This window comes from Peromyscus eremicus, chromosome 16_21 (assembly GCF_949786415.1).
Source record: "Peromyscus eremicus chromosome 16_21, PerEre_H2_v1, whole genome shotgun sequence".
Classification (NCBI taxonomy): Eukaryota; Metazoa; Chordata; class Mammalia; order Rodentia; family Cricetidae; genus Peromyscus; species Peromyscus eremicus.
Window position 1 is genome coordinate 27,140,456 of NC_081432.1, and position 27,983 is coordinate 27,168,438.

Sequence of the window (27,983 nt, forward strand, 5' to 3'; positions counted from 1 at the left end):
TTAAAGCTAGAACAACACATAGTATCACTCTACTCATGAACAGCTCTAGAGAAAACAACTCTTAGATGGTCTTCATCTCCAATGCACCCACATAGCAATTGCAGGAGCTTCTTATTATCGAATTCCAAGGTCTGCAATTATGAGTTAGTATATAACTTTGTAATTTGTTCATCTGCTGTGAAGTTATACTTCGGAAGCATTTGTAGAACAAGCCTAGTGGTACACTGTTATGAATGACAATAATTACAAAATGTGCTAAAATCTTAATGCATCTTAAAGCACATTAAATTGAAAACTACTTGTTTTGAGGTAATTTTGTTTGTTTGAGCTCTCTATACAGACCAGGCTGGCCTCGAACTCAGAGATCTGCCTGTCTCTGCTTCCTGAGTGCTGGATTAAAGGTATGTACCATCACATCTAGCACTGAAGTGACTTTAAAGAACAATGTTAATAGTAAGAATAATTCCTACTTACATATTTAAAAATATTTTTCTATTTTTTATAGTACTATAATTACATATAGTTCAGGGTGGCCTTGAACTCAAGACAATCCTCCTGTTTCAGCCTCCCAAGTGCTGGGGTGACAGTTGTGGGCCTGGGTTTCCATCTATTTTTCACGAGAAACTAATGTGGACACCAATTCAAATGTTAAATGTTGCCAAGCAGCAAACCAAATATTTGAGGGGCAGTTTAGTTTAAATGGTGGTGAGATCAGGCTTGTGCACATGCCTGCTTCATCTGTGGGCTCAGCTCAGCTGTTCTGTCACAGTGTGGCAAGGACACCTTTTCTCTGTGATCTTTAAACGGTGCTGGGCTCTTACTCTTGGTTTGTATGGAATGTGTTTCAATATTTGACACTCTGTTGAATTACTGACAGGATTGTTTCATTTTTTTCCTCATGGTTTTTGGAACTCTAAAAAAAATTTTGTTTTTATTTCCTTTTGTTAAAGAATTAGAAGGGAAATATAAACTTCAAACAAGAGAACTGGTTAGTCTGTTTAAAGCAGGAATTTTTTTTTTTTTTTTTGGAGACAGGATTTCTCTGTGTAGCTCTGGCTGTCCTGAAACTCGCTTTGTAGACCAGGCTGGCCTTGAACTCACAGAGATCTTTCTGCCTCTGCCTCCCCAGTGCTGGGATTAAAGGCGTGCATCACGACTGCCTGGCTACAGCAGGCATATTTAAACTTTTGCCCACAAAATAGCTTTTGTTCTAAGGAAACATTGGGAAAACAGCACAGACAAGGCAGGCATGTGCATGGAAGCCAGTGTTCAGTATGGTCTCATTAAGTTTTATACCTGTAATAGGCGAAGGAACCAACTCTACACAGGACAAGTACATTTCAATCTCTGATGGCCACAAAAACATGCAAAAAAAGAAAAGGACAGAAAGACAAGCAGAAAGAAAGGCATCCCGAAGACTGACCACAGGAGCAGCAGTGGGAACGGCCTGGAAGGGACAGAACGTTACAGACACACTGGCTTTCTCTTTCTCTGCTTGTCCTTATCCTTTGCTTCTCTCTCCCGTTTGGCAAGTCGCCTCTTAAACTCTTCTGGCATTTTCTCATAACAGTATTTGCAGACTGGCTTTAGATCAATTTCAACAAACTTATCCCTTTGAGCAGAACAAAGAAGAAGGGACAGAACAGAACAGTTAAAGAAGAACATTTACATCAGAGGACTCAGGAGAAAGAAGACAAAGGCAGCAGTCACTCCCCTTCTTAGAGTCTAAATGGCATCTGAAACCTAGCTTTAGCAGTCACGCTGGGCCGACCAAGGACTTACTTGAGTGTTAACTTGGTATTGCAGGTGGAACAGGCAAAGCAGCTCACACACCAGGCCTTGTTGAGGGCAGAGACCACTGGGGAAAAAAGAGATCCAGTCACACGGGGCATTTCACTGTGGGAAGAGGGGCTTGTTTCCAACCCTGAAGAACAAAGAAGGCTGTTCCCAAGTGCCTTCTTTCTTGAGAGGTTCCTTCATTTTTGATACAGAGTCCTACTCTGTAGCCCAGGCTGGACTGAGCTCCTGATCTCCCTACCTTAGCCTCCCTGATTCTGTAATTATATATGTGCATCACCATGCCTGATAAGAGGTCTTTTTTTTCTTGCAAAAACACAGTTAAAAAACTCAATGCTATTAATATGCTTCCAACAAATCTATTTTTTAATTATGGCTATTTTTTTTTTCATTCTTTTGTTTGTTTTTTGAGGCAGGGTCTCACTGTGTAGCTCTTGGCCAGCCTGGACTCACTATATATGGACCAGGCTGGCCTCAAACTCATAGAGATTTGCCTGTGTCTATCTCCTGAATGCCGGGATTAAAGGCATGTACCACCAAGCCTGGCTTTTTTCACATTATTAAAAAAAATAGGCAGGTGGTGGGTGGTGCTCACCTTTAATCCCAGCACTCGGGAGGCAGAGCCAGGCAGATCTGAGTTTGAGGCCAGCCTGGTCTACTGAGCGAGTTCCAGGACAGGCTCCAAAAGCTACACAGAGAAACCCTGGCTTGAAAAACCAAAAAACAAACAAACAAACAAAAAAACCCACAAAGTTTCAATTTAAGCAAGAGTATTTCTATCTTTTAATTTTCTTCTTTTCCGCACTTGTCTTTGTGCATGGGTGCATGTATGTATCTATGTGACGAGAAGTCTGAGACTGATATGGGAATTTTCTTTGACCACTCTCAATCTCATTACTCGAGGAAAGGTCTCTTAGTTGAACTCAGAGCAGCCACTACAGCTAGTCGGGTTGGCAGCTTGCTCTGGGGAGCTCTGCCTCACTGGAAAGACAGGCAGGCGGCACTGAGCAGGTAGCACTTACAGTGCTAAGGCCAGAGCGCTGGTCCTCATGTTACCCAAGCACTTACCCTCTGACCTACCTCCCTAGCCCTGTCTTGCCCTTTTTAGATATTAAGTTTTCTCTACTTACAAATCAGAGACACCAACTACGATTCCTTCTCAGCACTGTGGGCAATAGCCAGCCTGTCTCGTGTTGCTCAGATGAGCTTTTCTGACAAGGCTTGAAGACCAACAGCTCTTTGCTGTGTTTCTGTCTCTACTGCTGTTGGCCCACTGAAGAAATAGGAATCAGATACAATATTTTTTTGAACTCCAGACTTTATCTGACTGTGAGGGGATTTCTTTCAAAGATGACACTAAGAATCTAACTTCCTTTGTCTTTTCAACTGTCTCCCGCAGTTAAGTTGATTTGTTACGGCCCTAAAGATGGTTCCTGGACTAACCTTGCTACTAACTGCAGTCTTCCACAAAGCATTTCCTGATTAGGTGATGTCTGCTGAGAACCATAAAGCATCTTGTAAACAGTGTTGTTTAGAACTGTCAGGAAATTTCTGGCAGGGTTGGTTAGTGACCATTAGCAAACACAGCTGCTTTCCCATGTTGTAGCCAATCTGTCCTGCCTGTCCTGGTTAGCCCACGCACTAAGTCCTAGCGACTCGGTACACAGCTTACAGCAGCTGTCCTGCCTTGTTAGTCCGTTCACTAAGTCCTTGTGACTCGGTACACAGCTTACAGCAGCTGTGCTGCCCGGTTAGTCTGTTCACTAAGTCCTTGTGACTCGGTACACAGCTTACAGCAGCTGTGCTGCCCGGTTAGTCCGTTCACTAAGTCCTTGTGACTCGGTACACAGCTTACAGCAGCTGTCCTGCCTGGTTAGCCCATCGCTCCACTGTGGAGCACCTGAGAAGCACACCAAGAGGAAATAAGGGATAATGACCACATCACGGCCATAGAAGCGGTCAGCGCCTTTCACTTTCCATACCACAAGCGTCCTTATGCCGAAGTGGCCTCATCCACCCCAGATACCTACCATCCCCTTCTATGACACGGTTGCAGTGGAAACAGACATCACCAAACAGCTGAGGATGAAGACAAGAAACAAGTGGTAAGAGCTCAAGGTGTGCTGGAATTTAGTTCTTTACAATAAATATCTCTATGATCTCTGTCCTTTCTGTTTACCACTGAAAAACAAGTGGCTGGCAACTAAAGTTTAGAATTTATCCTTTCTAGAGAAAAGTAGTAATCGATTAGTTACAATGAAAATCGTTCACTTTTCATCACTTTAACATTTCCTGGTGACAATCTGAGCACCAAAATAATTAATAAAAAATACAAGTCCTTCCAGATAAGAAATGGACAGACAAGCAACCCTATGCCCAGGAGGGAGGATGGCGGCTGTTCAAGCAGAGTGCCGACAGCCAACTGAGGATGGACGGCATTAAACCAGGTAACTATCATTTCCACCCAGAACAGCAGCATTATTGCACGTCAGCAAATCTCAGCAGGAGGACATTTACACAGTCAGAAAGTGACTGTTCACAGGTTGCTATTGGATACAAGGGAAGGGGGAAACAGCAATTCACAGTGCAGATATAGCCAACACCAAGCCTGCATGGGCACCAAGGGAGGAGCAATGAACACAGAGGAGAGTCTCTGAGAGGACATGCCACTACCTGTTCAGTATTCTAGCCAAAACCCCTGAGTCCTCACTGAGGAGGAGCTAGGACAGTTGATGGCTTCTGGGGGAAGGAGAGTCAACCTTCCTTAAGAGTAGAGCTCCTGACCCACTCCAGATGGCTCAGTGGTTACGAGCACTGACTGCTCTTCTAAGGGTCCTGGGTTCAATTCCCAGCAACCACATGGTGGCTCACAACCATCTATAGTGGGATCTGATGCCCTCTTCTGTCATGCAGGCATACATGCAAGTAGAGCATTCATAAACATACATAAACAAATAAATCTTTTTTTAAAAAAAGAGTGTAGCTCCTGTAAACTGACCATGCTTCAGTGCACAGCCCCATACCCAGATGTAAATGGGAGCACAAACTGGAGTAGATGGGTTATTTAAAAAAACAAAAACAAAAACAAAAAAAACTGGGGGGTTATAAGAAGGTAGGGTGGGGCTGGAGAGATAGCTCAGAGGTTAAGAGCACTGACTGCTCTTCCAGAGGTTCTGAGTTCAATTCCCAGCAACCACATGGTGGCTCACAACCACCTATAATGAGATCTGGTGATCTGGTGCCCTCTTCTGGCCTGCAGGAAGAACACTGTATACATAATAAGTAAATAAATCTTAAAAAAAAAAAAAATAAAGTAGGGTGTAGGAAGGTCAGGTAAATCTGGGAGGAGTTAGAGTGAGACAGGCGTGAACATGATTAAAACACACTGTATGAAATTCTCAAAGAACTACTACAAATATTTTTTAAAAAAATCTATTCATGGGCTGCGGAGGCATCTCAGTAGTTAAGAGCACTGGCTGCTCTTCCAGAGGACCCAGGCTCAATTCCCAGCATCCATGTAGTAGCTCACAACTATTTATAATTTCAGTCCCAGGGGATCCAATGCCCTTTTCTGGCCTCTATAGACACTGCATACATAGGGTGAACAGACACACAATTGGGCAAACACATAAAATGAAAAAAAATCTCAAAACAAAAACAAAAAAACTATGGACTGAAATGCACATATATAACTGTACATGAAGATATGTGTATTGATATAACAGTCTATTTTTATATAGTAAAATCAAATGCATCCAGGGGAAGCAAATGCAGATTATGGGAAAAGGTAGATAAATAGATATTATTTGTATGTTATTTATGAAGTATTCCAAGACTCAATGATTTAAAATACATCTCTGTAGACCAATGCACATTTTCCAAGAGCTTTCTCTACAGCTGAAACATTGATGAGTTTCAATTTGCATGTATCAAATATCTAGTAAGTACAATCATTACCTGATTATAGTGAGTTTCACAATAGGCCAAGCCCTTCCTCTCATAATGGCGATGTCCAAGAAATGGCTTTTCACATTTTGCACAAACAAAATGCTGGAAAAACATTGAATAGATTATTTTTGAGATGCTGTTATTTGATTTAGCTAACAAAGTAACCTCAAAGTTAACTAATTCTTAGAAAAGATAGTAAGATCAATAACCAGATCCCCCCTTTTTTGGGGGTGATAGCGCCTCACTATGTAGATCTGATAGCTCTGTCTGATGTAAAATTTGCTGTGTAGACCAGGGTGGCCTGGAATTCACAGATATCCATCTGCCTCTGCTTCGTGAATGCTGGGTTTAAAGGTGTGTGCCACCATACCTGGCAAGCCCAGCTACTTTTATGGTCTCAATTCTTGTGTCTATGAGGCTCTAATGGGTTACCTTAGCCAGGTGGTGGCTGCGCACGCCTTTAACCCCAGCACTGGGGAGGCAGAGGCAGGTGTGAGTTGAAGGTCAACCTGGTCCACATAGTGAGTTCCAGGAAAGCCAGGGCTACACAGAGAAACCTTGTTTTGTAAAACCAAAAAGATAACTGCTCAGCAGTTGGAAGCACCTCCAGCTCTGGATTAGGATGTGGGTTTGGTTTCCAGCATCAGTACGGCAACTTATGACTATCCATAACTCCAGTTCCGGGGGATCTGATGGCCTTGTCTGACTTTCACAGGCACCAGACACACACATGCAGGGAAAACACTCATACACATACAATCAAATCATCTTAAAAATACAAACTATTAAATAAGACATATGGAAGGAGATGGGCATCCCAGTGTTCACAGGCACCAGACACACACATGCAGGGAAAACACTCATATACATACAATCAAATCATCTTAAAAATACAAACTATTAAATAAGACATATGGAAGGAGATGGGCATCCCAGTGTATCTGTAACTGAGAATAACTAATTATTACAACTGTGACACTTGTCCTCAAGAAGGAATTAAGAACAAAGTACACACCCTGCAGTATGCTGTCATGTTACAACATTCTAGATTTTTTTTTTAATTTATTATTAAGTTGTGCTGGTTAGCTTTGGTCAACTTGATACAAAGTAGTCTATAACTCTAGGTGTTGCCTCCACCAGATTGGCCTGTGGACATGTCTGTGGGGTATTTTCCTGCTTGCTAATAGATGTGGGTGGGCCCAGCCCACTGTGGGAGGTGCCGTCCCTGGGCCGGTTAACCTGGGCTGTGTAAGAAAAGTGGCTAGCTGACAATGAGCCTGGAAGGGAGCCAATGAGCAGCATTTCTCCTTGCTCTTGGCTCCAGTTCCTGCATCCAGGTATCTGACTTGAATTCCCGACTTGGCTTCGCTTCATGATGGAAATAACCTGTAAACCATGATAAACTCTTTCTTCTCCCAAGCTGCTTTTGGCCAGTTGTTGTTGTTTGTTTTGTTTTGTTTTTGAGACAGGGTCTCTCTATGTAGTCCTGGTTGAGCTGGAACTTATGATCTAGCCTGGGACTCATGGAGAGGCTCCTGGTTCTGCTCCCAAGTGCTGGGATTAAAGGAGTGAGCCACCACACTTGGCTTGGTCAGTTTTTTGTTTGTTTGTTTTTTAAATCACAGTGATAGAGAAACAAATTAGGACAAAAGTCAACTGTTTTGAAAAACATGCCAACACTTAGTCTTTAAACGTTCTTATCTTGCTACCATACCTGAGGCATAGAAACTGAAAGTACTGGCTATCTTTGGCCAGGGTGTACTTACCTCCACATGCCATTGCTTGCCCATGGCATTCACTACTCGCCCTTCAATGGGCCTCCGACAAGCACCACAGATAGGGACCCCCATCTTATCATGACATGGCAGACAGTACAGCTCCCCTTTCAGCTCCCGGGCATCAGCAGTTAGCTCCTTCCTGTCCACCAAAAGACATTCAACTAAATACTACTGTACAGCTGAACAGGTACCCAACAGAGGTAGCAGAATTTTTTATAAGATTTTAAAAGATAAAATCACATCAAGCCCTGACAACTTCTATTTTCCCCTCATAAACCTGAATTAAGGGACTTGTCTGGGTTTCAGGTTGTTACCAGTATCTTGTATTAATGGTGAGATACAAGAAAAGGTCAGACACACGCCACTCAGTCCTGTTCATCATTGCTGTCCCACAGTAACATGTCACATTTCAGTCCATTTGTCTTCCTTAAAACTCACAGTGCTGGGTCCAGGAATAGTAGTCCACATTTGTAATCCCAACACTTGGGAAGCTGAGGAAGGAGGATTGTGAGTTTGCAGACAGCCTGGGATACACAGGTGTGCATTATTATAAAATATAAATTATATTGAGTGAGGGGCACAGTAGGCCCCACCCTTAGCTGAGGAGCTCTTGGCAGTCAATGGCTATTGGCAGAAGGGGAATCATTTGCCTTCAGGGGTGTAGCCACTGGTAAGGTGTCCATGATCTAGGAAATAACTCCACAGCCATGTACTTGCAAGCAACCCTAATTAAACTCAGTGGACTATAAAAAAAAAAAAAAAAAAAGATAAAAGAGGAGAATGGGTGTGACTTTCATTAAAACATGTTATATACACATGGAATTGTCAAAGAATAAACTATTAAGACAAAAAATAATAAGAAAAGAAATTATATTGGTAAATCATTATGGGCCTTAAAATTTTTTTATGTGTATAGGTACTTCGTATGTATGCCTGTGCATTAAATGTGTGCTTGGTGCCTGAGAAGGCCAGAAGAGAGCATTAGATGCCCTGGAACTAAAGTTACAGAGGGTTGCATATTGCCATGTGGGTGCTAGGAACTGTGCCTGGGTACCCTGGAAGAGGAGCCAGTGCTCTTAACTACTGAACCATCTCTCCAGCTCTATCATATGCTACTTAAGCTTACTAAAAAGTTGGCTGTGGATTTGGGGTAGACTCCTTATCCCAGAGTCCAGCATATTTAATTCAAGTATCCTTCAAGACTCCCTGTTCTGGGGCAGGGTGGCCCTCAGGTGCTATAGAATGGAGGAAGGACAGCAAACAATGAAGGTTTTTAAAAGACTCTAGCCTTGAGAATAATGGATGGTGAACCATTTCCAACGGAGGGTCCCATGGTTCAGCCACTAGTATAAGCATGCCTGTGATGGGAACGGGAAGCCAGAAGCTCATCCATGCAGAGATCATCTGCTCTGTCTAGAAATCTCTCAATCGAGAACTCAAACGAGAGCTGGAGAGATGGCTCAGTGGTTAAGGTTACTGGTTGCAGAGGACCTGGGTTCAATTCCAGCATCCATGTGGTAGATGACAACCATTTTTAATTCTAGTTCCAGAAGATGTAATTCCCCATCATGACTTCCATGGACACCAGGCACATATGTAGTGCACATACTTCATGCAAGCAAAACATCAAGACAGATAAAAAATAACTCAAGCCGGGCAGTGGTGGCGCACGCCTTTAATCCCAGCACTCGGGAGGCAGAGCCAGGCGGATTTCTGTGAGTTCGAGGCCAACCTGGTCTCCAAAGAGAGTTCCAGGAAAGGCGCAAAGCTACACAGAGAAACCCTGTCTTGAAAAAACCAAAAAAAAAAAAAAAAAAAAAAAAAAAAAAAAAAAAAAACTCAAGCATGACTGTTTCAGCAGTCTACTCATTTCTGCTGGATGATATAAGTGCCTAATTTGATGACACTATTTCTACCTGCTCTCTCAATTAGGCTACTCTAGTAATTTCTGTTGGATGTTTTAAGCACCTGATTTGGTGATAATATGTTACCTGTGCTTCTTATGTGAGGTCTGCTAATTGTTCTTTTACTTTGCTTCCTACCTGGTTGGTTATAAACTCACTCATTCAACACTGAATAACCAGCTATCACAGATCATTACCTGAAGAGTAGAGCCTTTATATAATGCTCTTGGTCCCTCTATGGTCTAACACTAAAAGTGGGAGAACTAAGGGTTTAACTCCATGCACACCATTTGCCTAGCACACACAAGACTACAGGTGTACACGTGTACACACACACACACACACACACACACACACACACACCCCAAATAAAATAAAATAAAATAAAATAAAATAAAATAAAAGCTTGAAGAAGACAAGTGAACTGGTCTGTTGCAGTAACAGAAATATAGGTAACTTTGCTCCTTCACTTGAATGCTACTGTTTTGCACGATGTCAGGAAAAATACTGTAATACCCGCAGTTGGCACAGTTGAAGTGGTCTGGATGGTAAGGGTCATTCTTGAAGATCAGAGGCTGTTCATCAATGATGGCATGGCATTTCTGGCAGATGTATTTTCCAAGGCCTCTGGCCTTTTCACGATTATGACATGGACGACACAGGTGTCTATACAGGGCCAAAATGGAAATTTAAAATTTTAAGTTCTTTTTAATCATTAGAAATAAACTTCTTCTTCTTCTTTTTTTTTTTTTTGGTTTTTCGAGACAGGGTTTCTCTGTGTAGCTTTGCGCCTTTCCTGGAACTCACTCTGTAGTCCAGGCTGGCCTCGAACTTACAGAGATCCGCCTGCCTCTGCCTCCCGAGTGCTGGGATTAAAGGCGTGTGCCACCAACACCCGGCTCAGAAATAAACTTCTTGTATCTCTGAGCAGAAATAAGAGAAACCATTTTTTAGAAAACTATTTCCACCTTTTCGGTGGTGACGACCTCCCTATGAGAACATGCCTCTCGCAAAGGATCTCCTTCATCCCTCTCCAGAAGAGGAAAAGAGGAAACACAAGAAAAAGCGCCTGGTGCAGAGCCCCAATTCCTACTTTACGGATGTGAAATGCCCAGGATGCTGTAAGATCACCACGGTCTTTAGCCATGCACAGACGGTAGCCTTGTGTGTCGTCGGCTGCTCCACTGTCCTCTGTCAGCCCACAGGCAGAAAAGCAAGGTGGACAGAAGGATGCTCCTTTAGGAGGAAGCAGCACTGAAAAGCACCTGATTCAAGATGAGTGTGAACCATCCCAATAAAACACATTTTAGATTAAAAAAAGAAGAAGAAAACCATCTCCTGTGCTTAGTAGAGCAGACTCGAAGTGCAGGAAAAATCTGTTCCACTAATAACCCACAGATGAGCATGGACTTCATCAATGCCCATATCTCACCGGCAGAATAGGAGGCGTGCAGGAACAGACCCCGTGACTAAGCTCTGGGGTCATTTCCCAGGATACTAAGCAATTCAGTGCATGGTTAGTTCTACATTCTCATCCCTAGAGCAGTACCTCATACTCCATAGGGAAAATGGATGAGTCTTGAACAATCCCATTGGCCACCCACATCCCGCAAGGATGGTAAAGTCCTACCTGCCAGCATTCTTGACAAACCCTATGTCTGCCAGCACTTCCTGGCAGAGGTCACATCGAAAGCATTCAGGATGCCAGCTGTTGTTCATGGCTTTAATAACCCGACCAATGATGAATTCACCTACGGGAAAGGAAAACACGGAGAATGCATGAGATGTCTTATTTGCTATAGATAGAAGGGGCATGTGTTTAAGGAGGGCTTACTAGGGACTGACTAGTGCTCCTCAATGCTAAGCCACTGCTTTACCCGGGTTACAGCCAGCTCCAGCCCTCTGATTCTTTCCTTTTAATTTCTGATACAGGGCCTCAAGTGAATTGTTCATGCTGCCCTTAAACTTGAAATCCTCCTGCCTCAGCCTCCCATGTATCTAGGATTACAGGTCTGTATTACCAGCCTAATTTAAAGAAGACCTTTTACTCTGTGTCTGTTGGAGCAAGAGAGCACACAAATGATCATTCTTTCATCTGAGTCCCCATTTTTTATTTTTTTTTTTTAAATTCTTTTTTTTTTTTTTTTTGTTAAATTTATTTGTTTAGTATGTATACAGTATTCCGTCTGCATGTATACAGTATACCTGCAGGCCAGAAGAGGGTGCCAGATCTCATTACAGATGGTTGTGAGCCACCATGTGGTTGCTGTGATTGAACTCAGGACCTCTGGAAGAACAGTCAGTGATCTAAACCGCTGAGCCATCTCTCCAGCCCATTTTTTATTTTGTAGCCACATTTTAAAGGTGTCTTTTGTCTATCTCTGAATCTGGCTTTCCTTTCCAAACGTCCTTCCAGTGCCTCGTGGTTGTTTACGGTCACTGTTGACACAGACAACGGAAACCTATACACTTTTTCCTTTGATTCTCACTGCCCTGCTCAGTGGTAGGGATCAAACCAAAGGTCTTTTGAATGCTAAGCGTTTTTTACCATTGAGTATTATTACTTCAGTCTCTACAACGCATTTTCTGTTTTTTGTTCTTGCTGTGTTTTTCAGACAGGGTCTCAATATGCACCCTGGACTGGCCTGAAACTTGCTCTGGCTGCATCAGACTCAGAGGTCCTCCTGCATGTTTCACAGAGTTCCGGGATCATGCCTGGCTTGCCACTTTTCTCATAATTCACACTGACTTCCTTCACTGAGCATTTTATTTATTTATTTATTTATTTTTATTTTTTATTTATTTGGATTTTCGAGACAGGGTTTGTGTAGTTTTGGAGCCTGTCCTGGAACTCACTCTGTAGACCAGGCTGGCCTCCAACTCAGAGATCCTCCTGTCTCTGCCTCCCGAGTGCTGGGATTAAAGGCGTGGCCACCTCTGCCCGGCTTACTGAGCATTTTAAACACTGAATTCAGGGTCTCCAATCCCTAGAAATGTTCTAGTTGAGCCACCACTGAGGTGGCTACAGTAAGTGAGTCAAGTACATAAGCACCTTTATCCACTCAGCTGAAATAGTCTGTCTCTTCTCTGGCCAGACCACAAGCACGCTGGCAAAGGCTATGTGCAGAGGGGAAGCACTGCAGAAAGCCCACCAATACAGAGCAGTAGCTGAGTTTAAGTCTGCTGGCAAACCAGCAAGCTGTTTCTCCACGGCTTCTGCTTCAAGCTCCTGCCCTGATTTCCCTCAGTGACAGACTGTGACCTGGAGTACAAGATGAAATAAATAAGGCCTTCCTCCCTGAAGCTGCTTTCAGTCAGTGTTTGGTCACAGCACCAGAGACAAACTACAACAGTGACTGAAATGTTGTGAAACTTATTTTGTACTTATATTCAGCAGTAAAACTTACCACACTGGTGGCAGCAGGGAGCAAAGAGCATCTGGAAATCATGCTCACAGTACTTCCTTCCTTCAAACTGGAAGAAAAAGTACAAGGGCCATCAGCTTACACATATGAAACCACCAGAGGGCAATGATTCCATGAAAAGACAAACAAAAGTGGCTTCTGCTGTTGTCTTATGGTGTGTGTGTGTGTGTGTGTGTGTGTGTGTGTGTGTGTGTGTGTGTATGTTGCCTAACATTCACAAATCAACTATCCCAGTCCTCACCAAAGGAGTTTTTTTTTTTTTTTTTTTAAAGATTTATTTATTATGTATACAGCATGTATGACTGCAGGCCAGAAGAGGGCACCAGATCTCATTACAGATGGTTGTGAGCCACCATGTGGTTGCTGGGAATTGAACTCAGGACCTCTGGAAGAGCAGTCAGTGCTCTTAACCTCTGAGCCATCTCTCCAGCCCCCATAATTTTATGCATATGATGTACAACATAATGTTTTTTCTTTTTTTTTCCAGAGCTGAGGCCGGAACCCAGGGCCTTGCGCTTGCTAGGCAAGCGCTCTACCACTGAGCTAAATCCCCAACCCCAAGGAGGTTTTGTTTTTTGTTTTTTCTTTTTGTTTGGAGACAGGGTCTCATCATGTAGCCTTGGCTGGCCTGGAATTTGCTATGGAGACTTGATTGACCTTGAATTCACAGAGATCTGCCTGCCTCTGCCTCTGGAGTGCTGTCATTAAAGGTGTACACAACATGCCTGGCTAACTTTGGGACATTCTTCTATGCTGGTACAAGGACTAATCTGACGTTGGATGGTCTAACACCCACATAAAAGTTGGAAATAGATGTGTGTGCTTGTAACCTGTCCTGGGGAAGGGGACACAGTGACAGGTGGACAAAGCTCATTGGCCAGACAGCCCAGGCTAACGGATGAATTTTAGGTTCAGTGAGAAACACTGTCTCAAAATATAAAGTGGAGGATAATCAAGGAAAACCACCTCAGCTTTCTCATGTCCAGGTACACATGTTGCACTCCCATGCACACACAGAGAGCACACTCAGAAGCTGTACAAGGTGAGAACAGAGCAAACAGCTGGTCTCACCCCGGACTGTGCTTAGTTATTTTTGCCGTACATACTCTAAGGTTTTTAAAAAATATTTATCTTTATTTTATGTATATGGGTGTTTTGTCTTCATGCATGTCTGTGCACCGTGTGTGTCTGTCTGATGTCCATGAGGACCAGATGAGAGCATGAGCTCTCCTGGAACTATAATTATAGATGGTTGTTAGCTAACATGGGGGTGCTTGGAACTGAGTCTGGATCATACTGAAAGGCAGCCAGTGCCCTTAACCACTAAGTCATCTCTCCAGCCTTATTTACCTTTATGAACTGGACGAAAGCTACAGACCCTTCAACCCAGATAATTCGTATATACGTAAAATCCCCTCCCCTCATTATTTTAGGTCAGTATCTAAAAATTTTCACTGTAAGACTAAATATTTACAAGGGGTACATATTCTAGCATAATTTTTAGAAAAAAAAAATTTTTTTTCAAGACAGGGTTTCTCTGTAATTTTGGTGCCTGTCCTGGATCTCGCTCTGTAGACCAGGCTAGCCTCGAACTCACAGAGATATGCCTGGCTCTGCCTCCCGAGTGCTGGGATTAAAGATGTGCGCCACCACTGCCCAACTAGAAATGATTTTTATTTATGTGTGTGGTGTTTTACCTGAATATATGTCTGCACCCCCCTGCATGTCTGTTGCCCATGGAGGCAGAAGGCCGCACCGGATCCCCTGGAACTGGACTTAAAGACAACTGTGAGCTCTCATGTGGATTGTGAAAATCAAACTTGGGCCCTCTAGATGAGCAGCCAGTGCTCTTAACCACTGAGCCATCTCTTCAGCTTCTTCGCTTTTTTTGTTTGTTTTTGAGACAGGGTCAATATGTAGTTCTGGCTGGCCTGAAACTCTATGTAAACCAGATTGACCTTGTACTCTGAAAGGTCCACCTGCCTCTGCCTCCTAAGTGCTGGGATTAAAGGTGTGCAACACCATGCCTGGCTTACTAGCAATATTTTTAAGTGACCAATGCAGATTTGAAAACTAAACATCCAGGTGTAGTGGTTTACATACCTGTAATCCAAGATATTTGAGGCAGGAAGATTGTGAGTCTGAGGCCATAGGGAAACCCTGTCTCAACAAAACAAACGCTCAGCCCCAAACAAAACCACAATTATATTCCTTAGAAAGCAAGCATTGTAGAGATGAACATGGCAGCCCTTTCCTTCCAAGTACTTTTCATGGGCCCATGCCAAATATAGCTTACCAGAAATCAGGGTACAACTTTTTCTTAGTTGGATATTTTTTAAAATAAATATACATGTGCCAACTTTTTATAGAAATAAATTCTAAGAAGTAAGACATCACAGAAATTAAGAACACAAACTATAGCTCCAGGCTGTAGGTATTCAAATGCTACTACAACCTCATTGGCTTGCTGAGTGACCATGGTGTGAGTGTAAGTGTGTGTGTGTGTGTGTGTGTGTGTGTGTGTGTATCCTCTTGGTGTCTCCTGGGAGTCAAACCTCTATTGCTTTGGCTGTTTATTTAAGCTCATAGCATATGATTATGTTTATAACTTCTTTTATTTGGAGAAACAATTCATATTATTAATCTGTATGAGAGTAATCCAAATTCTTTTAAAAAAATTCATTCACACGCCGGGCAATGGTAGCGCACGCCTTTAATCCCAGCACTCGGGAGGCAGAGGCAGGTGGATCTCTGTGAGTTTGAGCGAGTTCCAGGAAAGGCACAAAGCTACACAGAGAAACCTTGCCTCGAAAAACCAAAAATTCATTCACTTATTTTAAAGTTTTATTTGTGTGTGTGTGTGTGAGCAGATGCCCATAGAAGCTAGAAGAAGTCATTGGAACTGGAGTCAGAGGCAGTAGTAAGCCCAAGTTACATGGGTCCTGGGACCCAAGCCCAGGTCTTCTGTAAGAGCAGCAAATTCTCTTAACCACTGAATCCTCTCCAAACTCTTTTTTGTTTTGTTTTTTGGTTTTTGAGACAGGGTTTCTCTGTGTAGCTTTGGAACATGTCCAGGCTGGTCTCCAACTCACAGAGATCCGCCTGCCTCTGCCTCCTGAGTGCTGGGATTAAAGGCGTGCACCACCACCGCCTGGTCCCCAAACTCTTTCTTGATAACATAGTAAGATACTTGAAACATACTACAAAGAACTTGGTATTAATTCATTGAATTATAACATTCTAGAAAGATAACCATGCTTATAGCTTAAAAAGATTCATCTTTTTATTTAACATGTAAGTATGTCGGAGGAAGTATGTACCATACACGTGTTGGTTATGTGTGTGGCAGTTGTGAACTGCCTCACATTGGTGCTGAGAACCAAACTTAGGTGTTCTTAACAACTGAGACATCTTTCCAGTCCTACTCAGAACTTCTTGCTAAAGCTCTATGTTGGCCTCACAGGGACTGTGTGTGTGTTGGGGGTGGGGGTGTTGAGGGGGTACAGCACCTAAGTGCAAGCCATAGCAGACAGTAGAGGTCAGAGGATGGATGAACTTGGTTATCAGTCTTTGTTTTTCACCTTATTTGAGAAGGGTCTCTTGTTCACTGCTGCAAACGGTCGTCTATAAGCTCTCAAGAATTCTCAAAACAAAAAAATTCTCCTGTCTGTACCTCCCATCTTCCCACGGTATGCACTACTGCATCTGGCTTTTTAAAGGCACCCCCAGGCTCTTTATTCAACAGCAGCCTGGGGTTGATGTGCTCACTCTCTGAGGGCGCTTCCCTTCTCACTCTATTTCACGTCTCATATACTTTGGTCCTTTGCAGGATACAGCTTGATGCAAGAGTTACACAGGACCCTTAGAAAAGTGTGATAGCAGAATCTCACTGTAGTCCACAAACGATGGTGATACTGTGTTCCCCAAAATATTATGCACCCTAATAAACTTATCCGGGGTCAGAGAACAGAACAGCCACTAGATAGACACAGAGGCCAGAAAATGGTGGCACAAACACCTTTAAGATCCCTCTGGATCTCTGTGAGTTCAATGTCACACTGGAAACAGCCAGGCATGGTGACACACGCCTTTAATCCCAGGAAGTGATGGCAGGAAGCAGAAAGGTATATAAGGCATGAGGACCAGGAACTAGAGCCTGGTTAAGCTTTTAGGCTTTTGAGCAGTAGTTCAGCTGAGATCCATTTGGATAAGGACTCAGAGGCTTCCAGTCTGAGGAAACAGGATCAGCTGAGGAATTGGTGAGGTGAGTAAGCTGTGGCTTGTTCTGCTTCTCTGATCTTCCAGCATTCACCCCAATATCTGGCCTCAGGTTTGATTTTATTAATAAGACCTTCTAACAATTCATGCTACAACAAATATTTAGAATTTGTGTGCTGACAGCTGTGTCAGGAACAGGGCACAGATATCCACTTGGTTGGCCTGGTGCTTCAGGACAATTTAGTCAGCCAGCAACCCAGAAAGGTGCCCAGCAAGGACTTGTGAAGAAAAATATCCTCCACTGTTTGAACTACAGCATGGTCCAGGTTACCCATCCAGGTTACCCATGTGCAGTGACAGCTGCCCCTTCCACTGGGTGATGGAACATGGAGTGTGTACTTTCTCATAGGTCACTAGCTTGTCCCCCTTGCCCTCAAGGACTAGTACAGCTCAGTTCTTGGTGCAGAGCTTATAAGTGAACAGGGTGTGCCAGGCATCCTAGCTGCAGGCAGGCCCCTGTGGCCCTGCTGGATATGCAACCATCTTGGGTAAGAAGAGTTCAGGGCATGCCAGAATCTAGCTTTTATGTGAGTTTTGAGGATCTGAATTTAGGTCTTTGATGCTTTCAAGGCAAGTACTCTGCCCATAGAGCTATCTTTTCAGGTTATTCACAGGAACATAAAAAAAGTTTTGACATTCATCAGAGGTGCACAAGGCAAAACCTTAAATGGAATGATGTCATGACTACTCTCTACAACTCCAAACTCACAACGTACCAGAATACAGAACATCAACATAGTTCCCCAAGCCAAGCTTCATCCTAAATGAGAAAATACATGGGGCAGGAAAAGTTGGGAGGCTTTAAAGGCTAAAAGATTCCATTTGAGAGGTGTCCTGGAGCAAGCCATCGTAACAAGGTTGAGATTCTTTTCTTTTATAAACTGGGAGAAGCAAGTACTATTGTGTATACAAATATATCAGCAGTCAAATCAGAAAGGACTCAGAAGAGTTTGAGACGAGACCAAGCTATACCACAGTGAGATCCTATCTCAAAACCAAAACAAACAAACAAACAAACAAGACAGACAAAAAAAACCCACAAAGAAGCCCCCCAAAAGCAAGCAACAACAACAACAACCAAACCCAAAACAACAATAATAAAACACCAACAAACAAAACAAAACAAAAAAACTCCTCAAGAAACGGTTCCAGGACTAAGGAACAGATTCTGCTGCAACCATTTGCATTTCAGACAGACCCTGTGCCCCTCTGTGTGCAAGACTTAGCATTAGGACTACAATTCCTACTGCAAGAGTTTTCTGCTATAATGAGCTGCCTCTTTTCCATACGCTGTAGAGACCATGAAGCATAAAAGGTCTCAATTAAGAGCCTGGGAATCCAGAAGTTGATCCAAAGTAAAAGCCTAGGATATAAAATGAAGAAAAACCAGACACCATAAATTTTGAAGAATCAGATTTCCATAAATACTACCTTTTAGATAACTCCATTAACCCCCAGATCAATTTAAAACAGGAATGCACTGACTGAATTAGTTACCTTCTGTTGCTGTGATGAAACTCTGGCCCAAAGCAATTAAGGAAGAAAGGGTTAGTTAAGGGTTTTCAGTTCCAGAGGATAGTGTTCATCACAGCAGGGAAGACGTGACCTAGTGGCAGGAGCAGGAAGCTGGCTGATCACATTTTTATTCACACACAGGAAAGAGAGAGAGAAAAAGAAAGCAGGAAGTGGGGTGAGGTACTCCCCAAACAGTACCACCACCAGGGAACCACATGTGCAACTGAAGGAGGCCACGGAGAATATTTCCCATTGATACCACCACAAATACAATAAGCCTGTAAGAGACATTATGCTCCAAATTACAACTGTTTATGTGAGTGCCTAAGAATTCTGGTCCCTTCTACCCACGGGGACAGAGATTACTCGGTGTGGGAGATGATGAACTCTAGCAGCACCAGCTCTGTGAAGATTCCTATCAGAGAGGTGTGGGAGAGGCTGCTGCTTTAAAGCCAACAATTGGAAACTTAGCTGATGGCCTTATTTCAGGAATGTGCAGGCGCTGGGCATTCACCTAGTGATTTATACATGTGTCATGAACTGCTCTGAAACAAGTGGGTCAGGAGATAAGCAGAGGGGCTGGCTTCGGAGTTTCCTCCCTTCAGCCTTCCCTTCTCAGTCCCAGCCTTCCTGAATAATCAGGATACAGTATTAGAGGAAATGAGTGAAGAAACTCTTTGTTAATCATTGTTCCATTACAGCATTCATTACCAACAGGTCTTTCCTGTTAATACAGTCTGTGACGGGGAGAAAGGCACACACTGGGGAAACCACACAAGGGGGAGAAACGTCTGAAGCATTAAAGAGGGAACTCAGCCCTAGGCATGCTGACTGCATCTGCAGCATACCCCTGCCTAAGGCCCTGGTTCTTGGTTCAGTCTATGCCAGTTTGAAAGATCTCTGGAATTGTATCCATCTGTAACTGTTTGCTTTAGCTTACTTCGAAAAAGACTTCAAGAGAAAAAAAAATATTCCTTTTAGTGGAGATAACCAAGGTATCACAAAACTATATTTAGGAACCATTAACTGCTGGTGTTTGGGCCTGTTTAAATGGGCATTTCCTCCAGAAAACAGCATTTAATCAGTCTAAGCCACCACTGAATTGGGAGATTTATAAAATAATGGCTTACATGCATTAGAAGACGAATGAACATACTGAAATCTTTTTTTTTTTTTTTTTTTTTTTTTGGTTTTTCGAGACAGGGTTTCTCCGTGTAGCTTTGCGCTTTTCCTGGAACTCACTTGGTAGCCCAGGCCGGCCTCGAACTCACAGAGATCCGCCTGGCTCTGCCTCCCGAGTGCTGGGATTAAAGGCGTGCGCCACCACCGCCCGGCTACATACTGAAATCTTATGGAAAGCCAGCACTGATTCTTTTTACTTTTGAGACAGGGTCTCCAGTTGCTGTGTAGTCAGGGATGGCTTTGAGTCTTGAACTTTCTTTCCGTTTCCCAAGTGCTGGGATTACAGTTATGTGTTAGAGATATCAGAGCAATGTGGACAGTTTGTGCCAGAGGTATTCAAGGTTAAATGAGAAGACAAGGATAGGAATAAACAGCCATAATGAGATGTAACAGCACTCACTCCATGTTAAAGATGGATGAAGCACTCTGTGGACTCAAAAAAGATGTGGAATGAAACAGAGGGCATGGGACTGGAAACAACAGTAATGATGTTTTATAATAAATCTCTTGGCAGATGCCTTGGGTAAATCAGTTCTTTTTGGTGAACAAAGCTGCAAAACACCTTTAGGGACCACATCTGGGTAGTATTCCTTGCAGGAGAAAGGGTCACTGTGTGAGGAGGGACCACATCCGGGTAGTATTCCTAGCAGCTGCTATGTCATTATTTTGTTGTTCTGTTTTTCTTTTGAGACAAGTTTTAGACTTTTAAAAATGTTTATTTGTGCTGGGCGGTGGTGGCGCACGCCTTTAATCCCAGCACTTGGGAGGCAGAGGCAGGTGGATCTCTGTGAGTTCAAGACTAACCTGGTCTAAAGAGTGAGTTCCAGTACAGCCAGGACTGTTACAAAGAGAAACCCTGTCTTGAAAAAACAACAACAACAACAACAAAAAAAACCTAAAACAAAACAAAAATGTTCATTTATTTTTCTGTTATGGGTGTTTTGCCTGCATGTATGTCTGTTCATCATACGTGTTCCTGGTGCTGAAAATGGTCAAAAGAGGGCATGAGGTCCCATGGCACTGGAGCTATAGATGGTTGTGAGCCACCATGTGGGTGCTGGGAATTCCTGATTCTTCTGCCTCTCCCAAGTGCTGGGATTATAAGCGTATGCATTCATATCCAGCCACACCATGCTTAAGAGAAGTACAGATTCACCAGAAATGCTTGTGTCTAGTGAATGGGTAGTGAACGAGGGTATGGTTCCAGACTTAATTTTGTGGCTAGAGGGATGAATATCCTAGTCATCTAACCCAACATATCACGAAGTTCTACAGAGAAAAGTGAATCATGTTTTGAAGTAAGTAAACAAAACTTTTCTTCCTCCTCCTCCTCTTCTTCTTCTTTTTTTTTTTTTTAATTTGAGACAGGGTCTTACTAAGCAGAGCAGGCTGGCCTTGAGCTTGCAAATCTCCTGTCTCAGGCACCCAAATGATGGGATAACAGGTGTGTGCCACCACACTTGGTTATCTTTAAGCCTTCATAGCTAGTGTCCAAGGGAAAAGAAAGAGTAAGGAGTGTGGAAATAAGGGGAGGAGAATGCTTTGGCAAAAAATAAAAGCAATAGCAAAGGTATGGACTGGAGAAGATACGCTCTCCTGACTGTCTAACTTCTGAAGTGCTGGGGACTGACCCTAGGGCTTCCTGAAAGGTAAGCAAGCACACTCTATCACCAACCCACATGTCCTGCCCTGCATGTTTCATTACACAAACGTTGTATAACACTCTTAGATGGGGATAGCTTTTTCTGTAATGTGTCATTTAACCAAATGTAAAGTTCTTGTTTTCCACAGGCAGTTTACAGATCCCTGGCTAAAAAAAAGACCTTAAGCAGTAAACATTGTAGTTACAGTAGTTTTCTTCCTTAGGACCCAGAGGGCAACAACCCATTAATAGCCCAACTCTGGGATCTGTAACATCTTTTGGAATAATACTAGGGAGGCTATTTATAGGCCCGAAGTGAAGAGCAGTAAGAAGCAGACAGGAGGATGAGTGTGAGTCATGGTTTATTCTGTCTGCCGAAGGCTGTCTCCCTCTGACAAACACAAGTGGCTTTGCAGCTGATAGGAGCACATGGAGAAGCAGGTGCATAGGAGGAGCTACTGCTGGCTAAGGAAGATAGTGCAGATAATACCGAAATGGCAGGCAAAGGACAGTCCTGGAGAAAAGGCATGAAGAGGGACTGGTGCTCCATGATGCTCTCCGAGGGCAGATCAGGAGGAGGACGAAGTGCTGGGCAGAACAGAACTGGCTTCTCCCTCTGAGTTTCCGACTCCTCGCTAAACGGCTTTTTCAGTAACATTTCCTCAGTCCTAAGAAGCCTGCACAGATGCTAGGGTCGAAGTGGGTTCTAACGCCCGTCACACCACCAGCTGGTTCCTGCTGTACTGTCAGGTCCTCACCTCTCAGGGTCACGAGGGAAAGGAAGGCAGGGATTAAAGGAGACTTACACAGTGTGAATAGCAGTGCTCCCTCTGTTTTTGCTTTTTGGTGTGTATGTATCTAGACATGTTCCTTTGTCTGTGTGTATGTATGTGTGCATACATGCATATGTGTGTATGATCATGTGGAGGACAGAGACTGATGTCTAGTGTCTTCCTCAGTTGTTGTCCATCTTATTTTGGAGACAGGAGCTCCATCGACCTTAATCTCAGATTGCAGCTGGAGCCCAGGCAGCACGTCCTGGGTGGCACTACCTCCTTAGCTGTGCTACTACAGGCATGGCAAGCACTTTACTGACTGAACAAGCCATCCCCGCATTTCTGGGACCTCTGTGTATGCTGTGGGACTCTGTCACAAGTGTCTATGGTGACATGCTGACCTCTGTGTACACTGTGGGACTCCGTCACAAGTGTCTATGGTGACCTGCTGACCTCTGTGTATGCTGTGGGACTCCGTCACAAGTGTCTATGGTGACCTGCTGACCTCTGTGTATGCTGTGGGACTCCGTCACAAGTGTCTATGGTGACCTGCTGACCTCTGTGTATGCTGTGGGACTCCGTCACAAGTGTCTATGGTGACCTGCTGACCTCTGTGTATGCTGTGGGACTCCGTCACAAGTGTCTATGGTGACCTGCTGACCTCTGTGTATGCTGTGGGACTCCGTCACGAGTGTCTATAGTGATCTGCTGACCTCTGTGTATGCTGTGGGACTCCGTCATGAGTGTCTGTGGTGACCTGCTGCTTTGGCATCCACTGTGAACAGAAGTTATACTTCCTCATACCATAGGTAGGGTTCAGTCACCCTAACTGCCTCCAGTTATGTGCCTCCCAGCTCCTCAGTGTGACGTCTGTCATACATCACTGTTCCCTGACAACCTCCTCCTGAGTGGCTGGGCTGACTGCCATACCCAGCATGGACTGTACAGACACAGATGTCACAGCACAGCCACCTGAAACTTGTGCCTACTTGCTTTAAATCTACTAGTGAAAAACTCTTCACAGGAGACCTATTTGGATGCTGATATCCAGTAAAGCTTTGGCTCATGGATCCTGTTTCTCTACCCCTGTCTATACTTTCCTAACCTATGTGTATTGACTTCTAGGTGTGAGTAATAAAAACTTCATATTTATCTTATGCCTTCCCTAATTCACCATAAAGATCTTAAAATCAAAACAGTATTATGTGGCTGAATTTGCGATTTCAGAGCCTTTTGTCAACTTCTGAGAAGAGTTTTCTAAGTTGGTGACAGCAGTTCCAGCCACAACCTTCCTCCCATGCTGTCACAGCACCTAGGGACCTAACTTGTACTTCTCTGTACCAGTCACAGCCATTCAGACTCAGGAGAGCAGCCCACCACCACCATCTCTATGTCCTGGGAACTCCCTCCATCTTCTTCTCTGCTCCTGCAGCTGGACTCTGACCTCTCCTGCTCCTCTTCTTCCATGAATGTCACTTCACAGTCCCAGGGCCATCGTTCCTGATTCCCAGAGGAATAAAAGAGAAAAGAGTACCTCCCCACTACTAAGGTTTTGTTTGTTTGTTTGTTTGCTTGTTTTTTTCCCTGAGATGTGTGAACTCAAGTATAGTATGTGTACCACAGAATAAATTTCATTCTGTGACTATATATTCAATGCTATTTCCTCGAGTTACATTAATACAGACAATTTACAAATGAACGTTTGGTTTTTTAAGCATATATGAGGGACAAATGATGTTTTCCAAGGTGGCCCGGGAATTTCATTTTCCAGAGGAGTGGGAAAACGTCTCAGTGGTAATAATCAGATAAGTAATGACCATTACAAACTACCTTTTCTTCCTCAAGCATGGAGACAGGAAAATCTAAGTCTGGTAGGAGAAAAGGGGGGAAAAAAAATCAAAGGGGCTGGAGAGATGGCTCAGCAGTTCAAAGAGCACTGGCTGCTCTTCCAGATGACCTGGGTTCAGTTCCTATAACCAATTAGCAGCATACAACCCTCTTTAAATCCAGGTCCAATGGATCTCACAACCTCTTCTGGCTTCCAAGGGCACCGGGTATGCATATGGTGCACAGACATATATTCAGGCCAAACACACATACACATAAATAATAAAATAATCATTAAAAAGAAATCAAAGAACAGATATTTTAGCTGTATCCTAATTCTATACATATATACTGTCATATAGAAATACACATACTTGCAGATACGTTGAGTGGTGTGGCAGCAAAACGAACTGCTCAAGTCATCACTCTCTTCTTCACTCAGGAGGTGGGAGGTGGGCCTCCCAGGTCACCCCACAGTACAGGTCTACTGCGATAAAAGGGTCCAATAATGGGGGACGCACAGACCATTTGATGATACCAAGAAAAACAAGTGTTTAGAAAGAATCAAGACACACAGAAGGGCTAAACCCAGTGTGGTTCCTGCAATGTTCAAGACACTCTTTAGAAAACACATGCATGGAAATCTTCAGAGTGTGGTTTGGAAATCAGGATGGAGGTGACACAGGTTCCCCTTCAGGAGGACATCCAATGGTATCCTGATAAAGGAAGACACAGGGATGGGGTAGGAAGATTCCATGTAGGAGCAAGCACTGGGGGGAGGCCAGAGATGCTTCTGCTGCAGGCCTTGTGAAAGGATTCTGTACTTGGAGTAGAAGTACTTAGTGTGATAGGCAGTCACAAGATACTGTAGATTCTGGAATAAGATGAACCAATGGATATGAATGTAGGTAGCTATGCACAGGCATCCTATTTAGGTTGTGACCTACATGTTCCATATGCATTTCATCATGGACCTCCCACGTACTAATCTTTGGTAATGCATATGAAAGTAAAGGACAGCTCAGCTGACCCACCTCATAGAAGAGTCCTTCTGGGAATTGCTGGAAGCACTGAGCACACACGAAGCACTGTTCATGGTACAGCTCGCCATTACTGTTCACGATCTTCTCGGCAGGTGCAAAGCCTCCCTTGCAGCGCTCACAGGTGGCGCTGGCCAAGGCATTGGCCATGTTGCTAAAACACACAAAGGACAAGATGCAGATTGTTAACTGGTAATTAGGCTTAGAAGCTGATGGCATCGCTGGGCGGTGGTGGCTCACGCCTTTAATCCCAGCACTTGGGAGGCAGAGCCAGGCGGATCTCTGTGAGTTCGAGGCCAGCCTGGGCTACCAAGTGAGTTCCAGGAAAAGGCACAAAGCTACACAGAGAAACCCTGTCTCAAAAAATCAAAAAAAAAAAAAAAAAAAAAAAAAAAAAAAAAAAAGCTGATGGCATCAAGAAACAAGGAGCAAATTCTATCTGGACATAAAACTCATATTTTATCCATAAAACCAGGTTTCACAAATACTCTAACTTAAAACGACTCAGGCTCATTAACTAGGCACTCGGGTTTCTACAGTTGGGTTTCTGCTTTGCTTTTGTTTGACTTTAACATTTTTAGCATTCTTGTAAGCAGTGTTAGATACTAAGAACACAGACCAAAGCCAAGAGTTCCCTCAGCTGGTGCAGTGGGATACACCTGTAGTTCCAGCCTTTAAGGAGGTAGAGGAAGGAAGGTTGCTTGAACCCAGAAGTTCAAGAACAGCCTAGGCCATATAGCCACAGTGAGACTCTGTCTCAAATAAATAATCAATGAATAAATGTTTCCCTCAAGGAACTCAGGCTTATAGCTGGATAAGTAACTTCAACTAAAATATCCATGAGATAACATCTTTTAAAAAAATTGTTCTTTGCTATGAATACACCTCCTTGCCTCCAGTTCCTCTAGGGCGCTCCATTCCACATCGCCCTCCCAACTTCATGTCTCCTCCTCCCCTCATAACACACTGAGTCCAATTAGTGCTACCGTATGTGCACAGATAGGGCTCCAACCACTGGAGACAGACAACCTACAGTGGGCCACACTGCCAAAGAAAACTGCTTCTCCCTCACTAGGCCAATGGCTTCTTAGCTGGGGGCGAGGAGGGGCTCATGAGTTCCTTCCCTCTGTGAGATAACATTTTAAAGCCAATTTCTTTCCTTTTTAAGAACAAAATCTAAACGTCATGTAACTGAACATCATCCCATAACCTAAATTCAGATTATACCTTTGATTGGATTCTATTGAAAACAACTGCTTAAAACCTCTGAAAACTAGACAAGATGCCTCAGTTCTATCAAACAGTACATAAGACAAACACCGAGTACTAACAGTATAAAATAGATCTTAAAAATCACAGAATTCTATGTAATAAAGATCATTTTCCAGATAGAGAAATAGGTTCAGAACTAGCTTCTTTTTTTTTTTTTTCCCCGAGACAGGGTTTCTCCATGTCGTTTTGGTACCTGTCCTGGATCTTGCTCTGTAGACCAGGCTGGCCTCGAACTCACAGAGATCCGCCTGCCTCTGCCTCCCGAGTGCTGGGTAAAAAGGTGTGCACCACTGCCGCCCGGCCTGAACTAGCTTCTTAGTTAATGAGTGACACAGGAGTAGAACCCGTGTTCCCTGCTTACAGGAATCTTATCCATCAGAGATCAGAACCCTATTGCAAACTCTGAAGACTTCATGGTAGGGATGCAATCATATTTTGCAGGTCAAGAAAATAAAGCCAGTCAGTAGCTAACATTGAGTGACTCTGACACAGGATGTAGTCAATGAATATTCTCAGTTTTCTCTAACCACTGGTGCTTCAGAAGAAAGGCAGCATGGTTGAGGCAAAGAATTAGGTGAGAATTTCACATAAATAGTATTTTGTTTCTGAAAGTTCTAGAAATGGAGAAGGTTCCCTATGCTGATTTTACAGGTTGCTTTTTTGTTTGTTTTGGCTTGTTTTTTGTTTTCAGAGGCCTCTACCATAAACAAGCCTGTCCACTTCTGACCTTTCAGGTATTTGTCTCCCACCACCAATGCCAGGAGACAGACGGTGTGGGTGTGGGTGTGGGTGTGGGTGTGGAGAGCCTCTAACTCCACAGCTACTTCAACCAGCTGCCTTGCTCCTACCTCTTTCCAAGTTTGGCTGTTTCCATAGCAAAAGCGGCAATAGTTATTCTCCACTCCACCCCAACGGAGGACAACTCTACATTTACCTTCTCCCCTCAAATGTTTCAAGGCAATTCTATGTTCTAACGTGCCATAAGAAACTGTTTTGAATTTCTACATTCACCATTTCAGACCAATCAAAACTCAGATTTAATGAGTAAGCTAAATATAAAATAGGAATGTCACAAAAAAAAGAAAGAAAAAAGAAAGAAAGAAAGAAAGAAAGAAAGAAAGAAAGAAAGAAAGAAAGAAAGAAAGAAAAAGAAAAACTGGGGCCAGTGAGATGGCTGGCCCAGCAATTAAGAGTGCTCATTGCCAGCCAGAGACTTGAGTTTGAGCCCTGAAACTCACATAGTACAAGAACAAAACTGACCCCAGCAAGTTATCTTCGACCTCTTCATGTGTGTAAACAAGACTTCCACTTTGTCATCTCAGAATTAATGTGACATGAGAAGATCCATATAGTTCCTTCTACCCAGATCAATGGTGACAGTTTTAATGAAGTTCTGGAGAGATCTGTGCACCATTATCATTATCATTCTAAATCCTCTCAAGGATACCCCAAAGCTCAGTAATCTTTTTTATTTTTTGGGTTTTGTTTGTTTGTTTGTTTCTCTAGACAGGGTTTCTCTGTGTAACTGCCTTGGCTGTCCTGGAACTCTCTCTCTGTAGTCCAGGCTGGCCTCAAACTCACAGAGATCTGTCTGTGATT

At 43.4% G+C, this 27,983-nt stretch overlaps 2 protein-coding genes across 5 annotated transcripts in view; one reads left to right on the forward strand and one right to left on the reverse strand.

Moving 5' to 3' along the window:
* The window catches only part of Lims1 (LIM zinc finger domain containing 1), a 112,295-nt gene that overhangs the window by 5,062 nt on the left and 79,250 nt on the right, over positions 1 to 27,983 (reverse strand). For 3 of the 4 annotated variants that reach the window (XM_059243800.1, XM_059243802.1, XM_059243799.1), the window contains exons 2-9: positions 25,107 to 25,266; positions 12,835 to 12,901; positions 11,058 to 11,178; positions 9,944 to 10,093; positions 7,512 to 7,662; positions 5,755 to 5,847; positions 3,828 to 3,876; positions 1,783 to 1,858 (exon numbers count right to left, since the gene is read on the reverse strand). In XM_059243800.1, coding sequence (XP_059099783.1) covers positions 1,783 to 1,858; positions 3,828 to 3,876; positions 5,755 to 5,847; positions 7,512 to 7,662; positions 9,944 to 10,093; positions 11,058 to 11,178; positions 12,835 to 12,901; positions 25,107 to 25,266 — 867 coding nt within the window. Of the gene's footprint in view, positions 1 to 1,449; positions 1,613 to 1,782; positions 1,859 to 3,827; positions 3,877 to 5,754; positions 5,848 to 7,511; positions 7,663 to 9,943; positions 10,094 to 11,057; positions 11,179 to 12,834; positions 12,902 to 25,106; positions 25,267 to 27,983 lie in introns of those variants that run through there. The other variant, XM_059243801.1, reaches the window with a different exon arrangement.
* On the forward strand, positions 10,413 to 10,685 carry LOC131893696 (small ribosomal subunit protein eS27-like). Its single transcript, XM_059243803.1, has one exon. It carries the CDS (start codon positions 10,428 to 10,430, stop codon positions 10,683 to 10,685), a length of 258 nt encoding a protein of 85 aa, XP_059099786.1. The 5' UTR covers positions 10,413 to 10,427.

Excerpts from the sequence above, each read along its gene's own strand:
- LOC131893696 (XM_059243803.1), top strand. The coding sequence starts at position 10,428 with ATGCCTCTCGCAAAGGATCTCCTTCATCCCTCTCCAGAAGAGGAAAAG.